Source organism: Oryza sativa, chromosome 10, assembly GCF_034140825.1.
Source record: "Oryza sativa Japonica Group chromosome 10, ASM3414082v1".
Taxonomy (NCBI): Eukaryota; Viridiplantae; Streptophyta; class Magnoliopsida; order Poales; family Poaceae; genus Oryza; species Oryza sativa.
The window spans coordinates 20,864,550-20,882,208 of NC_089044.1; the positions used below are offsets into that span (position 1 = coordinate 20,864,550).

The following is a 17,659-nucleotide window of genomic DNA, read 5'->3' on the forward strand; positions in this document are numbered from 1 at the left end:
TGATAAGTATAAATATAAGCGAAAAGATAAAACCGCATGAATACCACCAACACCAACCGATCCAGCCGGTCAAGCCGGGTTCGGTTCGATCGGTGGCCCAACCCAACTCCACCGTCCCCTCCGCTACAAATAATCCACCTCCAATCTCACCGCCAAAACACCCCCCCCTCCAAAAAAAAAAAAAAAAACTCACGATATCATCGTGCATTCGTGCAACGCCGAGACGAGCCAGATTTTAACGTTACCTGACGTGACGCGATGCCGCGGGAGTGGGGGCGTGACGAGGGGCGAAATGGCGGCGGCGGAGGGGCGGCGCTGCTGGGGTACTCGTCGTCGGCGGCGAGCTGGCTGTACCGGCGGGCGGCGGCGCCGGCGAGGGCGTACTGCGGGGCGGAGAGGGGGCCGCCCCCGGTGACGGCGGCGAGGGTGAGGCTCCGCGACGGTCGCCACCTCGCCTACCACGAGAGCGGCGTGGCGAGGGAGGCGGCGCGCGTGAGGGTCGTCTTCTCGCACGGGTTCACCGGCTCTCGCCTCGACGGCCTCGGCGCGTCGCAGGTAAAACTCGCAAGCACTCACGCATGATTGCATGTGTAGTACAATGCTCCGTTTTTTATATTGGTTACATTTTTTAGACGTTTTTTATATTGGTTACATTTTTGTAGACGTAAAATTTACTTCTTCCGTTACACGATGTGTTATAAAAATCATTTGGTAAGAAAATACTTTTGAAGATAAATCCAACGGTATATCTTTATTTTCAATGGTCACGAATACAAGTATATATAAAGTATACCTTATCCATAACCAACGAAGAGAATTGACTTTGGTATGTACTACTACCTCTATCCTAAAATATAAGATCGAACTTAGTACCAAATAAGATATTTTCGCATCTGGTCTTAGTTTTTTATATTTTGAGACGGGTGGGTATTAGTTAAATCAGTGGATTAATCACGTGGTTCTGGTTAGCTATAACAAAACTATCGCTAATTAACCAAAGACCATAGGCAGGCATCATGATCTCTTAAGACTTGCAGCTGCTGTCCAAGATTCCAGAGGTACAGGGCATCAAAAAAGTAAAAGATTCCAGCGGTACAGCTCTTCAAGATGTGTATGTGCATGGACGAAATTAATTTATTTGCATGGGACGTACATATCGCTGCTCTTGTACACTCGGCTAATTAAACGACACTCAACAAGCTGTGTAGTCGGAATAAAACTATACTCTTCGGAATGATCAGTTCACTTCAGCAGTACTGCCGGAATATTTTGGTACGTATTTCACATGAGTGTTATTGTGTATTTGTGTTAGTGGAGGTTGGATTAGCGAATAGAGTATATATGACGACGCATCCTATGTTTAATTATTTAACGTATGATTCGTTGAAAATCAGAAGGCGAGAATGTTATGGCTGCGATGCCACAAGTTCAGATCAATGAACACCACACACAGACAAATAATTAACTTGGGGAGTAGGAAAAAACTAATGCAAACTTGCAAAGGACACCTTCAGGCTTCAGAGAGTCCATCATGATGGCAAAATATAAAAGGGAAAAAACATTTTCGAACTGAGTAATTTTTGAGGGAAAAGGTTTAAAATTAAACTTTTGCAGTCTTTCTAATTTGCCTCCTCAACTTCAAAACCATATATATTTATAATCCCGAACTCTTAAAAATCAGATGAATGACCTCTCTATCTGGTGATTTTTAGTCTTACATGGTAACCGATTGACAGTGTACTCTACAAACGTATACTACTTTGCAACTTATAGGAACAACATAACAACATCACATCACATGCATCACATGGACTCTAAAAATAAACCATAGAACACTATACTATGCAACTAACATTGAAGGAGCCACCACCCGAGTATTTCGGACGACCGCCCAGGTTCCGCCGCTGCCGTCTCCATTGTCAATAGCCATCGACACATATAAAAATTAATCGATAATAAAAAAACACTATTAGTTGTCCGGACTTGATGACGCCGCTGGCTCCATCACCGACAACTAAGATTCACACTTGAGAGGTAACCGAGATACAGGTCTAGCTAGACACAGGCAACCAAACACACCCTAACACTCACTGTCAGAGTCGCCGTTGGTGGTTTGGTAGCATGACTCTGCCATATGACGCCGTTGGTGGCCCGGTTAGGTGGCGCCGAGAGCGCCCAAGCGAGCGAGCGAGTCGCGCGACGTCGCTCGCCAAAACACCCCGTAAAACCGCGTAACCCAAGCCAACCAACAACCCACAAACCACCACGCCGCGAGCCACAGCGCGCGCGACCACGTCTCGGTCTCTCACGCCGTCTTCCCGCCCCTCCCACTATAAATCAGCACCCCGCGCGCACTGCTTGCTCGCCATCGCTCCCTACCTCGCTCCTCCTCTTCCTCCTCCGCGCTCGCCGGAGACAGCCACATCACAGCACAGAGATCGATCGATCGAGAGAGCCATCGCCGACAGCTCGACGAACACTACTGTGTGGCATGGCGGAGAGGTTGCTGTGGGCGTCGACGATGAGCGGCGGCGAGAAGACCAGGGGCATGGGCGCCATGGGCACGCTCGTGGGGCAGCTCGGGGAGCTGCTGTCCAGGGCGGTGATGCCGCCGCCGCCGCGGGTGTGCGGCGCGCCGGGTGGCCCGCCGGTGACGGCGCCGCGGGTGCGGCTGAGCGACGGGCGGCACCTGGCGTACGAGGAGTCCGGCGTGCCCAAGGAGGCGGCGCGATACAAGATCGTCTTCTCCCACGGCTTCACCGGCTCCCGCCTCGACAGCCTCCGCGCCTCGCCGGTAATTAGTTCGTCGACCGATTCTTCTTCCCAGAGCATTTGATGATAATTTAAACTTCTTTCAAAATTTTGCTGTTCCAAGTGAACTATGATGAATACTTTAGTATTGGAAACCAAATTAATTAGCATGGAATCGCATTTCTTAACGATGTTTTTGAGTCAATTAAATCGGAAACTGGGTGGTTTTAGTCAGATTATCACGAAGCTGACAAAAGCGTGTACACGTAACTTACAAGCCGTTTATTTTGTCAACGCGGCCAAGAACGAATTTTTATTTTTATTTCTTGATCGTACCACATGCTGAACTGCTCTCCCAAGAAACGTCACGATTATATTAGTTATAAGTTATAACAAGTCAAGAGCAACGAACGATTCTACTAAATGTTGAATTCTCGATCCAAATCATGATTGGTTCTCGTATAATTTACCGCGCAGATGCTGACTTATTTACTAACGTGCACGTACGGTGTTTGTGAAAATCTCAGGAAGTGGCTGAAGAGCTGGGCGTGTACATGGTCGCCTTCGACCGCGCCGGCTACGGCGAGAGCGACCCGAACCCGAACCGCACCGTCAAGAGCGCGGCGCTGGACATGGCGGAGCTCGCCGACGCGCTGGGCCTCGGCGACAAGTTCTACGTCGTCGGCGTGTCCCTCGGCAGCCACGCCGTGTGGGGCGCGCTCAGGTACATCCCGGAGAGGATCGCCGGGGCGGCGATGATGGCGCCCGTGGTGAACTACTGGTGGCCCGGGTTCCCGGCGGAGGACGCCGCGGCGGCGTACGGCAGGCAGTCGTACGGCGACCAGTGGGCGCTCCGCGTGTCGCACCACGCCCCGGCCATCCTCCACTGGTGGATGGACCAGAGCTGGCTCCCCACCTCCACCGTCGTCGACAACACCACCTTCCTCCCCAACAAGCGCGACGCCGACATCCGCCGCACCCTCACCGCCGACGGCACCCTCCAAAAGGTGACAACTCGATAAATGGGTTTTTCTACGTCTTTGTATCATGGCACCTATTATTTGCGTGCGTCTCTAATAGTTAAAGAAGAAGCTAAAAAATGATAGTATAATTGGGATGAAATAAGTCTATAGATAAATATATAGGACTAAATTTAATCTACAACTAGAGAAACAAAGATAATAAAATTAGGTAACGAATAGTAACGGTAAGACGCATATAAATTTTGTTATTTTTGTTTCTTTATGTGTAGATCAAATTTAGACTTTCATGTTTGTATATTATCAAATCTATTATATTATTAAAGGAATAGAAAAAAGAGTCTCCACGTTCGCTCTCATGGCCTAAAAATTCTCACATTAACCGGAGAAAAAGAAAAGGCAGAGTCCATATAGAAATACAATTTAGAAATAGCTAAAATTCGAAATTAAAAAATAAGGAATATTAGAAGAGGAGACTAGAGTCCATATAGAAATACAATTAGGAAATAATTGAAATTCAGAATTAAAAATAAGGAATATTAGAAGTAGAGTATGGAGTCCATATAGAAATACAATTAGAAAATAACTGAAATTCAGAATTAAAAATAAGAAATATTAGAAGTAGAGTATGGAGTCCATATAGAAATACAGTTAGGAAATAAGTGAAATTTGAAATTAAAAATAAGAAATATTAGAAGTAGAGTATGGAGTCCATATAGAAATATAGTTAGGAAATAAGTGAAATTCGAAATTAAAAATAAGGAATATTAGAAGTAGAGTATAGAGTCCATATAGAAATAAAATTAGGAAATAATAGAAATTTGGAATTAAAAATAAGGAATAGAAGTAGAGTATAGAGTCCATATAGCAATACAATTAAGAAAAAAAAATAGAAATTCGGAATTAAAAAATAAGGAATATTAGAAGTTGAGTATAGAGTCCATATAGGAATTTAAAACTAACTAAAATTTGGAATAAACATAATAAAATTAAAAGTAGAGTTTAGAGTCCGTATAAAAATACAATTTACAAATAACTAAAATTCAAAATTAAGAAAAACATGGGAAGAATAGTTTAAAGTCAATATAGAAGTACAATTTAGAAGTAACTAAAATTCGAAATTAAAAATTAAAGAATATTGAAAGATAAATTTAGAGTCCACATAGAAATACAATTAGAAATAAAAAAAATTCAGAAATAAAAATAAATAATATTGGAGGAAGAACATAGAGTCTATATAGAAATACAATTTACAAAAAATTCGGAATTAAAAAAAGAAATATTAAAAGACGAGTCTAGAGTCCATATAGGAATATATATAATTTACAAATAACTAAAATTTAATATTAAAAGTAATTAATAACTAACACGTATATAAAATATAATATGAATATTACACATTAGTATTTTTTAAAGTTATTGCAAAATTTAAATTTATGTTGTCATTTTAATATATTTGAATAATATAATAAGAAAACATATATGCTATTATATGAGAGAAAATATAATGATACTAGCCGCGCAATCTGCGCGAGCCACCATACTAATTTTATATAACTATTTAAACCACATGCATATACCAGATCTCACGATACTTAAGTGTAGAAAATATATACCGCCGCCGCCACCATTGCTGTGACCTCCATGGCTGACATAAATGGCGATTCTTTTTGCAGAAGAAGGAGATGGCGACGCAGCAAGGGATCAACGAGTCGTACTACAGGGACATGACGGTGATGTTCGGGAAGTGGGAGTTCGACCCGATGGCGCTGCCGGAGCCGCCGTGCCCGGTGCACATCTGGCAGGGCGACGAGGACGGCCTCGTCCCCGTCGCGCTGCAGCGGCACGTCGCCGGGAAGCTCGGCTGGGTCAGCTACCACGAGCTCCCCGGCACCGGCCACTTCCTCTCCGCCGTCCCCGGCCTCGGCGACACCGTTCTCCGGACACTTTTCGGCTGATCAGCAACGATAAAATACAGAAGAAGAGTGATGCAAAAATACAGTAGAGTAGTACTACAGTGCTCAGTTAATCTCACATGACTACATGAGGCAGCATTCAGATTTTTTTTTCCTTTTATTTTGTAGCAGATTTGTGCTGCCAAGAAACCCTGCTAAGTGATAATGTTAACAAATATATATACTGATATTAGACTGTTCTCATTACTGTCACAATCTGTTTCTGCATTTCAGAGGTCTGGGATTTTTTTTTCGTTCAAAAAAAAAAGAGTTTTTGGGACGTGGTACATGTTCAACTAACCATCTCCATCCTAGATTCTTTGAACAAATAATTGGGATTTGGTAGGGTATTATTCTAGGAGGAAAGCAAAAACCATTGATAATGTTATCACTTACCAATGCAAAGTTGCGAAGTCTTTTGAGCGTTCCCCAATAAAGAAAAGGAGGAAAGCCAAATCCATTGATGGCCCGTTTGGTTGGAGAGAGTTTTTAAGATGGATTGGGAGTTTAGAGGGATGAGGCTATTAAGTGTTTTGTTTGGTTGGGAGACATGGGAATTTAGGTGGGATGGGGATGGGGAATTGAGGAAGGAACTCCCTCATTTTCAATACCTGGGTAGGAGCAGGTAATTGGGAGGGAATTCCTTCTTTATTTTGTCTAAGCAAATCTCAGCCATTCGTTTTTCTTATTGACCTAATCTTCAACTAAACTCCCTATCAATTTTCATCACCTCTACCAAACAAGATATTGGGATTAAAAATCAAATTCCCATCCTAATCTCATCATCAATTCCCTCATGTAAACTCCCAATCCCCTTCCCTCGAGTTAACAAATAAGCCGTGATATCCTTTACTCATGTTCAGATGATGCCATATAGTAATATGAGTGCCTGATCGGACTGCATATTGAAGTCTTGTTTGCTTTTGACAAAGCAAGCGGGTCGGATTGGAGGTTGAAGAGGTTTCGTTTCATTCAGAGAAAGGGACTTGGCCTGCAAAGCCGTTCAGTCTCAGTGACTTAGCCTGCAAAGCAATTCCGTCTAAAGAAAAGGTTCTTTTTGGCAATGACAAAATCATTGGTGTTGTACTGTACAACAACCGGAAAAGTAATTATTCCCTCCTTTCCAAAATAATTTCATTTTTCACCCATCTAGCCATCCCACACATACCAATACAAAACAAAAAAAAAACTTTATAATATATCATTATAAATTGTATTTCTCCTTCTATGTTGGTGGCTTTATAATGTGTCTTCTCTTCATCCTTGGTTAGATACTTCATTCTGATTTTTTAATTTAGGTACATTGCAATAAGTGGATGTAGCTTTTGTTTAAGCAAAGATGGGATTTTATCCATTATGTAGGAAAAAAACCAAAAAGATTATAATATCCCTATTTTATCAAATCTCAATACAATTATTTCTTTCTTTATCTATTTCCAATACATTTATCCCTACTTTCATAAACTTCAATACAATGATTACCTAAAATAGGCTTATTTTAGGACAAATGGAAGGGGTAAAAAATGATCTTATTTTGGGATGGAGGGAGTAGTCATCAACAAGACCCAAAAATGTGGTCAAGGATAATAACTAGCATGGTTCAGAGAATTTCCAACTGTGTCAGATTAAGCCATGCCTTTATTACCTAAAAAATGTCAATACGCTGTTTTCATATATAGTGTTCCATTAACGTTTAGTGACCCAGTATCCTTAGACTCTATCAGGAAAGGACTAATTGTGCTTAAACACTAAAACCCAACGAAGTTAGGCCTAATACAAGGGATTTGGTCTAGTCTAAAGAAAGACTCTAATATGCAGACCGGTCATGTACTCTGCATTTCTACCAGAACACAAATAAGCATTGACAAATTATGTGTAAAGAAGAGGAACTTCTGAAACAAGTCTTTACCTACCAAGGTCACTACTGACCCAGAAGCGGAGAAGATTAATCTCACCTCATTTGGTCACTAGCCTAAATTAAAAGCACTCTCAGTCTCAACCTCAACAGATCAGCGTTTGGAGTTGGTGAGATGATTCTAGATATGTACTGCTTTGACATGCATGAGATGCCAAAAGGAAGAGACTGTTTGTGATCCATTCATACTGATCTCCACCCACCCCAACAACAAATTTGAAGGATTTGTCCTGAAAAATGAGGCAGCAGGTGAGAGACAATTTCAAGGGGTGAAGAAAATAGATTCCTGGTGCCACCACCACTCCATGAAAAAGAAGAAGAAAAAAAGCAACAGCGATTGTAGCCTTTGATGAAAACATCATCACCTACGTCACTACCACGTAAGCAATATTTTTACATTTTCATATTGTTTCTAGTACGGTAATTATTCTTTTAGGAGATTCAAGTACAGAAGACACACAGGTACACTGAGTTTGATATTCCAATTGGCATAGCGTCTATTGGTTTATATGTCTGAAAGTTTGGGAAAAGCACGTTTGCGACATAAACAATCCACAAAATCTCAATCATTTGCACAGGACAAACTGTTTAGTATGACCCACATGTGTACATTTTGCAACAGATCATGTACATGTAGGTGAGAGAGATCATGTTGTACAATCTGATTTCAGTTTCAGATCCCTTTCAAATGCGTGGTAGGTGAGAGAGATTTTGCTACTAGTTGGCATTTGCAAAAAATTAAAGCAGACGCACCAGCTTGATGGATCATGTACGTTTATATAGAGGGGTGTTGGTAGGTTGCTGAAAGGGTTGCTTCTCCACTAAAAAAATTCATCAGCAAATGCTCCACTACTATACTATTCAGCTCGATCGCACTAGCTTAGCTAAGCTTGCTTAATTAGCTCAATTACCTAACTCGTATTAAGAACACTAACACAAACACATACACAATCCGAACACAGCTGCTTCTTCTCCAACTAGCTACCTACCTAGCTCGCTTCCTTTGGCTCTCAAGCTTCTCATCGTACGTCTCCAATGGCTGCTGCTTCTACTGGTAACTTACTGCAAGAAGTACATGCAAAGCTGAAGATTAATGCAGCAGATGAAACCATTAGTGAGATGATACTATGCGTGTTCATGTGTTTGCTTTTGCAGGGAATAATGGGAGCCCGCCGGTGGCGCTTCTGGTGCTGATGGCGGCGGCGATGGTGGCCGGGTGGTTCGTGAACGCCGTCCGGCCGCCGCCGCCGACGCCGTGCGGGGCGGAGGGCGGGCCGCCGGTGACGGCGGCGAGGGTGCGGGTGCGGGACGGGAGGTTCTTGGCGTACGCGGAGTCCGGCGTGAGGCGGGAGGCGGCGCGGTTCAAGGTCGTCTACTCGCATGGCTTCTCCGGCGGCCGCATGGACTCGCCCCGCGCTTCCCAGGTTTGGTTACCAGAGCGATCCATCCATCCTTTGAATTGATCGGACGGTTCAAAACAGGGTAAATTAGTGCACTTCTTGGGCCGTTTTTTTTTTTTTTTTGGAAATAACGAAATAGTCCCTCCTCCATCTACATTTGATAGTCATATTTCATCTTGGCACACAGACAAAAAAATAAGTAATTAATTACTTATCATCCATTTAAACATATTAATCATTCCTCGTAAATAAGCGATTCATTAATATTTACATTTCTCGATGCCCATGTAGCCAATCTTGTGTGGAGAAATGGAGAATCGCACATTAAATCCGAGAAAGTCATTAAAATGATAGATCGTTGGATTGAAATATGCCTATCAAAAATAAATTTTTTAGATTTAGAAATATACATATCAAAAGTAGATGGAAGGAGTATATATGATGGCTTTTTAAAGTGATTTTAGGATGTTTGTTACCAATATTTTGAGTGTAAATTAATTTGGTATCTCGGTTGTATATATCAGTTTGCATATTTCTTTCGAGGTGATCGATAGAAACGACATCTTGAAATATTTAGGCCTGAAATAATTCAAAAATTGAATATGTTTTGGCTAGAATTTGAATATATTATGTTAAATCTAAGAAAAAAAAAGGAAAATAAATTTTCGGACGGAATAGTTTCCTAGGGACCAAAATTTTAAAATTTTCAAAACTGGAATATCTACTTCTCTGTATTTTAGAGACCAAGAGTAATTAGAATTTTTCATTTAAAAAATTTAATATCTCTTAAGAACAGTAAAATTTCTCTTCTTTTAGACAGTGAATTTTCTAGGTTTTCATATATATTTTTTTTTCAAGACATACACATTTAAATACAAATAAATACTCCATCCGTCCTAAAATATATTGGATTTTAGATGGATGTGACACATTCATCTAAATTCTTTTATATTTTAAGACATGTATAAGCAGACAGAATACACGGGTGATGTCATGCAACGATTATACATGCAGAAATGTTACAAAGGAAAAAGAAACCGTCCTCTCGTGCCTGAAATGAAAGTGGCGGTGGCACCAGCTGCCGCGCCGCCCCAGCACATGATACACGCGCGGCAGCGCACGCACGCAGACGCCGCTAGTGCGCGCCGCCGCCGACGCCGATGCCGATCCACCCATCGTTTCGCCGAAATTTTGGTTGTGTTGGGTTGGTGTGGCTGACTGGTCGGCTGTGGCGTGGATGGATGCAGGCGTTGCTGAAGGAGTTGGGGGTGTACATGGTGGCGTTCGACCGGGCGGGGTACGGCGAGAGCGACCCTGACCCGAGGAGGTCGCTGAGGAGCGCGGCGATGGACATCCAGGACCTCGCCGACGCGCTCCAGCTCGGCCCCAAGTTCCACCTCATCTGCTCCTCCCTCGGCTGCCACGCCGCCTGGGCCTCCTTCAAGTACATCCCCCACAGGTAAATTCCAACACGACATACGGCTTCCGTCAAAGTTGCATCTAAAGACCATATATAACTGTTTACAAACAACAACAATACTATAATACGATATAATACGAGTACAAAATAAAGTACTCTCTCTTATCAGTATTATAGACCAGACCGGAGTGAGTATCAGTCATACACATTTGATATTTGCGATAAGATCCAATCAAACTTTTATGTCGTTTAACTATTGAATAATTGTAAGTCAATTTTATAGAACTATTGATGTTATGACTAAACTATTATAAAACTTTTAATATGTTATATCACAAAAATATAGATTTAGCATCAATTTTATCACAAACCGATTTAAGTCTAAATATCACAAAACTACGAATTTCATATTGAAGTTACCACGCAAAACTATATATTTTAAAATATGAATCCCTAACACTACCATTATATTCGAGCTATAAATGTTGTACTTTTATGATTAAATTTGTTACTTAATTTGTAATTTTATGAAATTTTATCTTAAATCCAAGTTTCATGATAAATTCGATTCTAAATCTGTAGGTTTGTGATACAATCTTCTTAAATCTATAATCTTATGACGGTTTGCACAAAGTATATATATATATATATATATATATATATATATATATATATATATATATATATATATATATATATATATATATAGATATATATATATAGTTTTGTGAAATTCACTAGAAAAATTTTAAATCTTTTAATTACGATCGTAAAGAGCACGAAGTTTGTGCTCAATATACTGATCGGCTGTGCTGCCATTAATTGGTGTATATGTGAGTAGGTTGGCCGGGGCGGCGATGATGGCGCCGGTGATCAACTACCGGTGGCCGGGGTTGCCGAGGGGTTTGGCACGGCAGCTGTACAGGAGGCAGCCGGTGGGTGACCAGTGGTCACTGAGAGTCGCCTACTACGCGCCATGGCTGCTGCACTGGTGGATGAACCAGACCTGGCTGCCCACCTCCACCGTCATCTCCGGCTCCGGCTCCTTCCCCAACGCCCTCGACGAGAAGAACCGCCTCATGGCCCTCTCCACCGGACTGTTCCAGAAGGTCCCAGAACCTTCCACAATTCTTCTAGCTTCCATGGCTGATAGCTAGACAGTGACACAGTGTGCATGCATTTTGATTTTTGCAGAAGGCGAGGATGGCGACGCAGCAGGGGGTGCAGGATTCGTTCTACCGGGACATGGCGGTGATGTTCGGCCGGTGGCCGGAGTTCGAGCCGGCGGAGCTGGAGAAGCCGCCGTTCCCGGTGCACCTGTTCCAGGGCGACGAGGACGGCGTCGTGCCGGTGCAGCTGCAGCGCCACATCTGCCGCCGCCTCGGCTGGATCAGCTACCACGAGCTCGCCGGCGTCGGCCACTTCCTCTCGGCGGTGCCGGGCCTCGGCGACAGGATCGTCACCACGCTCCTGCCGGCGGCGGCGTAACAGCTCAGCGACGGCACAGGCAAAATGCTGAAGAGAAGCATTTTGTGTGAGCTCAGCTACACTGTACCGTACAAAAGAGATTGATGAGATTATGGATGATCTATATAGTATTATCATTAAGATTTAAGAGGGCAAATGACTGATGCCATTGTACATAGATTCTCAACATCTTTACCAGAAAACAAATCCCAACCAACTCCTGCAATTTACATACAGCTACAAAGAGGAGTAACTGGTGATTTTGGGGCTATCTAGGATCACAGGGACGACACACATTTGTAACCAAAATGCTACAATACAGTAAAAACTACAGCAGCCAAAAGCTGCAGGATTCACTTCACCAATCAAGAAAATCTTGGCTGCAAATAGGGGAAAGAAACACAGCTGGGGAGGCAAAAAAAATAACCGCTGCTCATCTCCCACATTGAGCTGCTATGAATCCAGATATATTAACAACCAGAAAGAAGAAACAATCAAGCATTGATCTCTGCATTACACTGCTCCTCCCTGTGGCAGCTTCTTCGGCTCCAGAACATGCCTGAGCAGCTAGTCCGGTCAAGATCCTGCTGTTCCCTCTTGTCCATCTCCATGCTTGCGCAGTGCGATGGCTGAGGAGATTGCACCTCGGAACCATCCTGTGTTTCTATGGCATCACATGGATCATCGTCACTGCACCTGCAGGTCGGGAGGGCAGACGATGGAAATGGGCTGCAGGTTAGTGGGCAGACTAGCTCTGAAGAGACAGCTGCAACACGGTTGCGCCTTATTTCTGCTTTGCTGATAGTTGCTGGTGAGTCTACAGATCGGGTGTTTAGCATGCATGGATTACAGAACGTGAGTGCTGAGCTAGATTTAAGCCCTTCTGTTGGCGTGCTTGGCAACTTGGTAAATGACATTATTCCATTCCGACAAAGAGGGCACGGAATCGATCCAGGTGGGCCAGTGAACTCAACACGGGTATTGCTCGTTGAGCAAAGATAAAGAGCACATTTGATGCAGAACTCATGACAACAACCTGAAAGAACAGAATATAATGTCAGGGCAGCATTACATTTTTCAGTGATGCATCACTACGTGATATGCACGAATGAGTGAAAAATCATACAAAAAAAGCATATATGGAATGGAAGCTTCCAAACACTCCGTGCAGACAAGTTTCAGGATAATACAGGTAGTTTTTTCTTTACTCTCACTGTTTTCTAACATTTTTTTTCTGAACAAAAATGTGGTTCACAAAACGGTTACATAATATGCATAGAACCTTCACTAGATAAAGGAAAGCGATAAATTGCACAGAACTAGAAAATTGAACATCCCTTTCATTGGATGGTAGACTAAAGGTATAATTACAATTTACAACAGCGTTAATTTGCTAAGGCAAATCCTTACCCTGAATAGGTGTTCTGTCAGGTAGAATACTAACAACATCTAACATGCATTAAGTTTTACTTTGGATAGAAACACAAACAATCACCTGCCAGTGCATATTATAATTTACAAATAAAATGAACATAAGCAACGTTCTCAACCTATGAGCAGAGCAGAGAGAACTATGAACATCTGATAATCATTTTCTACTTGTAGTTAATACAGCAGACTGAAATTTATCCGTTAGTAAGTAAAGGACTGAAATTATGAATTTGCAAGTGTGTAAACCCCACCTTCAGCAGCTACTGAACAAGACCTTTCAAGGCAAACTGCACAAAGATCACTATCATCCACAGAGGCTACGGTGTGCAGCAACCCAAATTCTCTGCAAATGCACAGAGAAAATCTATAAAGGTTCCAATAAGGCAATAAGTATATATTTATCATTATCAATCTTTTGACAGGAAGATAATATTATTAGTACCGTTATATAGTAAGAGAAACAAAAAACATTTCTTATCCAAGGTGGAATTGTAAGTTAAATTGAAATATGCTTGGTTTCAGGTAATTGGAAGCCAAACATAATTCATAAGGTAACAAAAGGTTAACTGTGCCATGACCCATGAGCCAATGAAGATTAAAATCATTGAAGCCAAAACTGTAGTTACCTTCCTAACTTAACAGTTTCTGAAATTATTGCAATTCTACAGAGCACATAATCTGGCCTGAAAGATTTTGATAAGTACCGGATCTGCTAGTGTATAATGAGGCTGCTTTCATCACAACCTTATGTGCTTTCTAAAAAAGTATAAACATAGGTTTACATATCAAAAGCCAGCACTCATTGTTTTCCACAAAAGCAAGAATTATATTTATACTTTACTTCCATCAGAAGAAAACCGATTAGTGAGCAGTGAGTTGTTAAGCACTAACCTAGCTATATTAAGTATGCTCATGAATGGCAAGGCAAGATAATTAGATGGTTGATATGCAGGGATACTCGAGTTTGAGTTTGGAGAAAGTAATGGCTCCAAGAAACGGCGTCCAAACATCCTAGCAACATCAATGGGAAGCCACCTAAACAACAGGGTACATGTTAATATGAAACAAAGATGGTCATGTGGATCTAATAATAACTGCAACAGTAATAGTATCAATATTTTGGACCGGTAACATAGGTAGTACATAACTCTTACCCATTACAGTTCAGTGTCAACTTGCTAGCGCCTTTTGACAGAAGTAGCTGCAATAATGGCATCACCAATTTTCAGATTAAATAAATTCATTACGCGACAACCGACCGTTACAACTGAAAAAGGTACTTGCGCAAAAAAAGCGATTTGCTTTTTGGCGGCAACTGACCTGGCAACACTCAGCATTTCCTCCACCAGCTGCATAATGCAAAGGAGTACTGCCAGCTCCTGTTCCATAAACACGTAAATATAATTCCGTTTGAGATAACAAAAATATCATTATTTAATGCATGCAAGCTGAAGCCAAGAATTATGACTTGCCTATCAAATTTGCTGTAGTGCCATACGGGAATGTGACAGCTGACACATTAGCACCCAAGTCAATCAACAATTGCATGCAATCAAAATGACCATTCAAAGCTGCCATATGAAGTGCTGTAACACCGCCATCAGCAGGTTTGTTGATATATCTCAAACGAGCACTAAAAGAAAAATAAGAAATGTGACAAGACATTAACTGTTAGCTGCTTCAGACAGGATAAAACCAATACTCGTTTGAAAATACATACGATTCATTAAATTTCAGTCCCAAAGAAGAACAAGGACTGCTCCCACTATTCGTCTGACATTCACCACCATCCACCGTCGAAGAAGCACCATCCTCTAAGGGAGCACTTGGGACAAAGTCCGCGAGTAAAAGACGAACGCACCGAACAAGTCCATCATGTGCTGCGAAATGCAATGCTGTTCGGCCACTCAAGTAATCCGCCCTGGTAACCTTCACAAGCCACCCAAACACACAGAGAGGTCAGCACCTTCCATGTGTCAGAAAATATGGAACTAACAAGAAATGCCACGCTACAATACCATACATTGCATCTGAAGAGCAGAAGCATCTGAACCACCTCCCAGTGGCCATGCCGGCATGCGTGCATCAACGCAGTCTTCATCCACCATTCCAAATAAACGAAGAAAAATATCAACAAAATGTTCCAACTCGGATAAAGATAAAATGGATGAATAGAAATGGAACACCTATACCAGTGTGTAAGCATAGAGCAGGAGCCTCAGAAGGCACTAAAAGACTCAAACCTTGCTCAGGTCCACAGATTACAAATAAATTTATGTATCCATAGCTAACTATAGAGCTAAGAAATCAACCAAAAGACTGAATCTTCACACTCCTTTTACTTGAGATACGACATAAGAACTTCTAATTCCATTACTTCTAGACGATAGATCTCACATTAATTCGATTCCTACGCACGAAATAGCACTAAAACACAAGGATCAACCCCCATAATATCCCCCAAAGATCTACCTGCCCGCAGTAGTTCCGTACGTTCACATCCGCGCCCTTCTCCAGCAACAGCGTCACAATCTGCATGCAAAACCAAACCAAAAAAAAAAAAAAACACACACACACACACACATCAATTCGCGATCAAATCGAACAAAAAAACCACCAGCGAAAGAAATCAAAGGACGGCGTGAAGGGGGTTGTCACGGACGTCGAGGTGGCCCTTAGCGGCGGCGAAGTGGAGCGGGGAGTTGAGGCCGCCGAAGGTGGAGTACCGCGCCAGCGCCGGGCTGAGCTCCAGCAGCATCCGCGCCTCCACCGCGTCCCCGTCCCGCGCCGCCGACACCAGCCTCTCCCCGGAGGCGGAGCACCCCAGAGAGTTCCCCATCGCCGCCGCCTCCGCCTACGCCGCTCGCCGGCGACGGCGAGAGCCACCTCACGAGGCTAACACCTCCGGCGACGGACCGCCGGGGCTCAGGATCGCGCTGGGGCTCGCCGGCGGCGAGGGGGCGCGTTTGAAATTGCCGGAATTTCGGGGTCTCGAATTTTCCGCACGCCGGAGGAGAGGAGGGGGGAAGTGGGAGAAGAGAGAAGTGAAAAAGGCGAGGTTTTTATCGCTTATAAAAAAATATTATTTTTTTAAAAAAATAATCTTTTTGGATTTAACTTAACCCGGGCTTTTTCTCGTTTGGCTCATGTGCAATTATGGAGAGAAAGAACATTAGTGGTAGCAGCAGTACAGTAAAAGGCTGCTTAGGTGTGGATGTGATCATGTGAGCTGCGAGCGGTTGTGATTGTGCTTAGTGTCAGTGACTGACAGGGTTGATTAGCATGATAGCACTCACGTGCCAAACCCTTTATTTAGCTTTTTGTTTTTTGGAAGAAAATTTTGTTTTTCTTATGAGACACTGTACTCCTTCCGTCCTAAAATATAATTATTTTTAAATTTTACTCTCACTAACAATATTTATGAAAGTAAGATATTTTAAATAAAAATAGTTGCATATTATAATTTGACACTATTTTAAAAATGTCGTATTTTGGAACTGAGCTACCATACGGTTCTAAGGCTGTGTTTGAGGAGAGGAGATAAAGGAAATTGGGAAGATACGTAAAATGAGGTGAGCCATTAGCATATGATTAATTGACTATTAAGTATTTTAAACTTCAAAAATGAATTAATATGATTTTTAAAGCAACTTTCCTATATAATTTTTTTTGCAAAAAACACACTGTTTAGTAGTTCGGGAAGCGTGCGCGCGAAAAAGAACAAAACTCACTCACAATCACCCGCATCAGCCAGGAAAGAACACAGCTGCGTAATAAGATGGTACTGGGCTACTGGCCTTCTTAACTCTCTAATTAAATAGGAGTAACTCCTTTTTAGGTAGAGAGGACGACGCGGCGGAAATGTGCTTTTTTTTTCATTTTTCTTTCATATTTGTTGGTAGAAATATTTGTACTACTTTACGTTCATAAATATAAGACCAGAAATCATTTTACTCCCTCGCCTAAATTATATGGCACTCCATTTTCAAGGAAAATTAAATTCGGTAGCTTCTGACTAATAATCATACTAACTATATATATATATTAAGTATTATACATGTTATATAACTATATTTATATTTTAAAGTTCTTTTATGTTATGCTTATTTCATATTTGTTAGGATCATATGATGAAATAAAGTATTAATCAAAATATATTATTGAATAGACCGTGTAAAAAATGTAGGTCTTGTAATTTAGGACAGAGCGAGTATTTGTGGATGGATTAATGTCTCGTCTTTTTCAATGTGGACGGAGTAGTATGAATGAAGCCAACGTACTATTTTCTTAATTCTTGTGCATAAACTGAAATGGCTTAATAGTATTTAGAATTGGAGAGA

The 17,659-nt window shown here is 41.9% G+C and overlaps 3 protein-coding genes across 4 annotated transcripts; 2 read left to right on the forward strand and 1 right to left on the reverse strand.

The window, feature by feature from the left end:
- The first annotated feature begins 176 nt into the window (after positions 1–176).
- Positions 177–5,888, forward strand: LOC4349144 (uncharacterized). 2 transcript variants are annotated; one of them, XM_015757433.3, is made up of 3 exons: positions 177–555; positions 3,279–3,758; positions 5,408–5,888. In XM_015757433.3, the coding sequence occupies exons 1-3, from the start codon at positions 259–261 to the stop codon at positions 5,687–5,689; spliced, it is 1,059 nt and encodes a 352-aa protein (XP_015612919.1). In that variant the 5' UTR covers positions 177–258; the 3' UTR covers positions 5,690–5,888. The 2 variants fall into 2 exon arrangements, with proteins under 2 accessions (XP_015612919.1, XP_015612918.3); XM_015757432.3 differs by lacking the exon at positions 177–555 and adding an exon at positions 2,050–2,794.
- Positions 5,889–8,405: 2,517 nt separating this feature from the next.
- On the forward strand, positions 8,406–12,127 carry LOC4349145 (uncharacterized). Its single transcript, NM_001428220.1, has 5 exons — positions 8,406–8,655; positions 8,757–9,025; positions 10,249–10,460; positions 11,263–11,530; positions 11,616–12,127. The coding sequence occupies exons 1-5, from the start codon at positions 8,637–8,639 to the stop codon at positions 11,907–11,909; spliced, it is 1,062 nt and encodes a 353-aa protein (NP_001415149.1). The 5' UTR covers positions 8,406–8,636; the 3' UTR covers positions 11,910–12,127.
- LOC9266159 (probable E3 ubiquitin-protein ligase XBOS33) lies at positions 12,010–16,365 on the reverse strand. The gene is made up of 10 exons (NM_001428219.1): positions 15,982–16,365; positions 15,792–15,851; positions 15,343–15,414; positions 15,040–15,248; positions 14,792–14,952; positions 14,640–14,698; positions 14,474–14,520; positions 14,211–14,354; positions 13,571–13,662; positions 12,010–12,924 (listed from the first exon to the last, which is right to left on the reverse strand). Exons 1-10 carry the CDS (start codon positions 16,156–16,158, stop codon positions 12,383–12,385), a joined length of 1,563 nt encoding a protein of 520 aa, NP_001415148.1. The 5' UTR covers positions 16,159–16,365; the 3' UTR covers positions 12,010–12,382.
- Positions 16,366–17,659: the final 1,294 nt, after the last annotated feature.

Excerpts from the sequence above, each read along its gene's own strand:
- LOC4349145 (NM_001428220.1), top strand. Across the intron at positions 10,461-11,262 it reads TTCAAGTACATCCCCCACAG|GTTGGCCGGGGCGGCGATGA; the intron begins GTAAATTCCAAC and ends ATATGTGAGTAG. Across the intron at positions 11,531-11,615 it reads CCACCGGACTGTTCCAGAAG|AAGGCGAGGATGGCGACGCA; the intron begins GTCCCAGAACCT and ends TGATTTTTGCAG.
- LOC9266159 (NM_001428219.1), bottom strand. The coding sequence starts at position 16,158 with ATGGGGAACTCTCTGGGGTGCTCCGCCTCCGGGGAGAGGCTGGTGTCG. Across the intron at positions 15,852-15,981 it reads CCGCTAAGGGCCACCTCGAC|ATTGTGACGCTGTTGCTGGA; the intron begins GTCCGTGACAAC and ends TTTTGCATGCAG. Across the intron at positions 15,249-15,342 it reads TTCTGCTCTTCAGATGCAAT|GTTACCAGGGCGGATTACTT; the intron begins GTATGGTATTGT and ends TGGCTTGTGAAG.
- LOC4349144 (XM_015757432.3), top strand. The coding sequence starts at position 2,135 with ATGACGCCGTTGGTGGCCCGGTTAGGTGGCGCCGAGAGCGCCCAAGCG. Across the intron at positions 2,795-3,278 it reads ACAGCCTCCGCGCCTCGCCG|GAAGTGGCTGAAGAGCTGGG; the intron begins GTAATTAGTTCG and ends TGAAAATCTCAG. Across the intron at positions 3,759-5,407 it reads CCGACGGCACCCTCCAAAAG|AAGAAGGAGATGGCGACGCA; the intron begins GTGACAACTCGA and ends TTCTTTTTGCAG.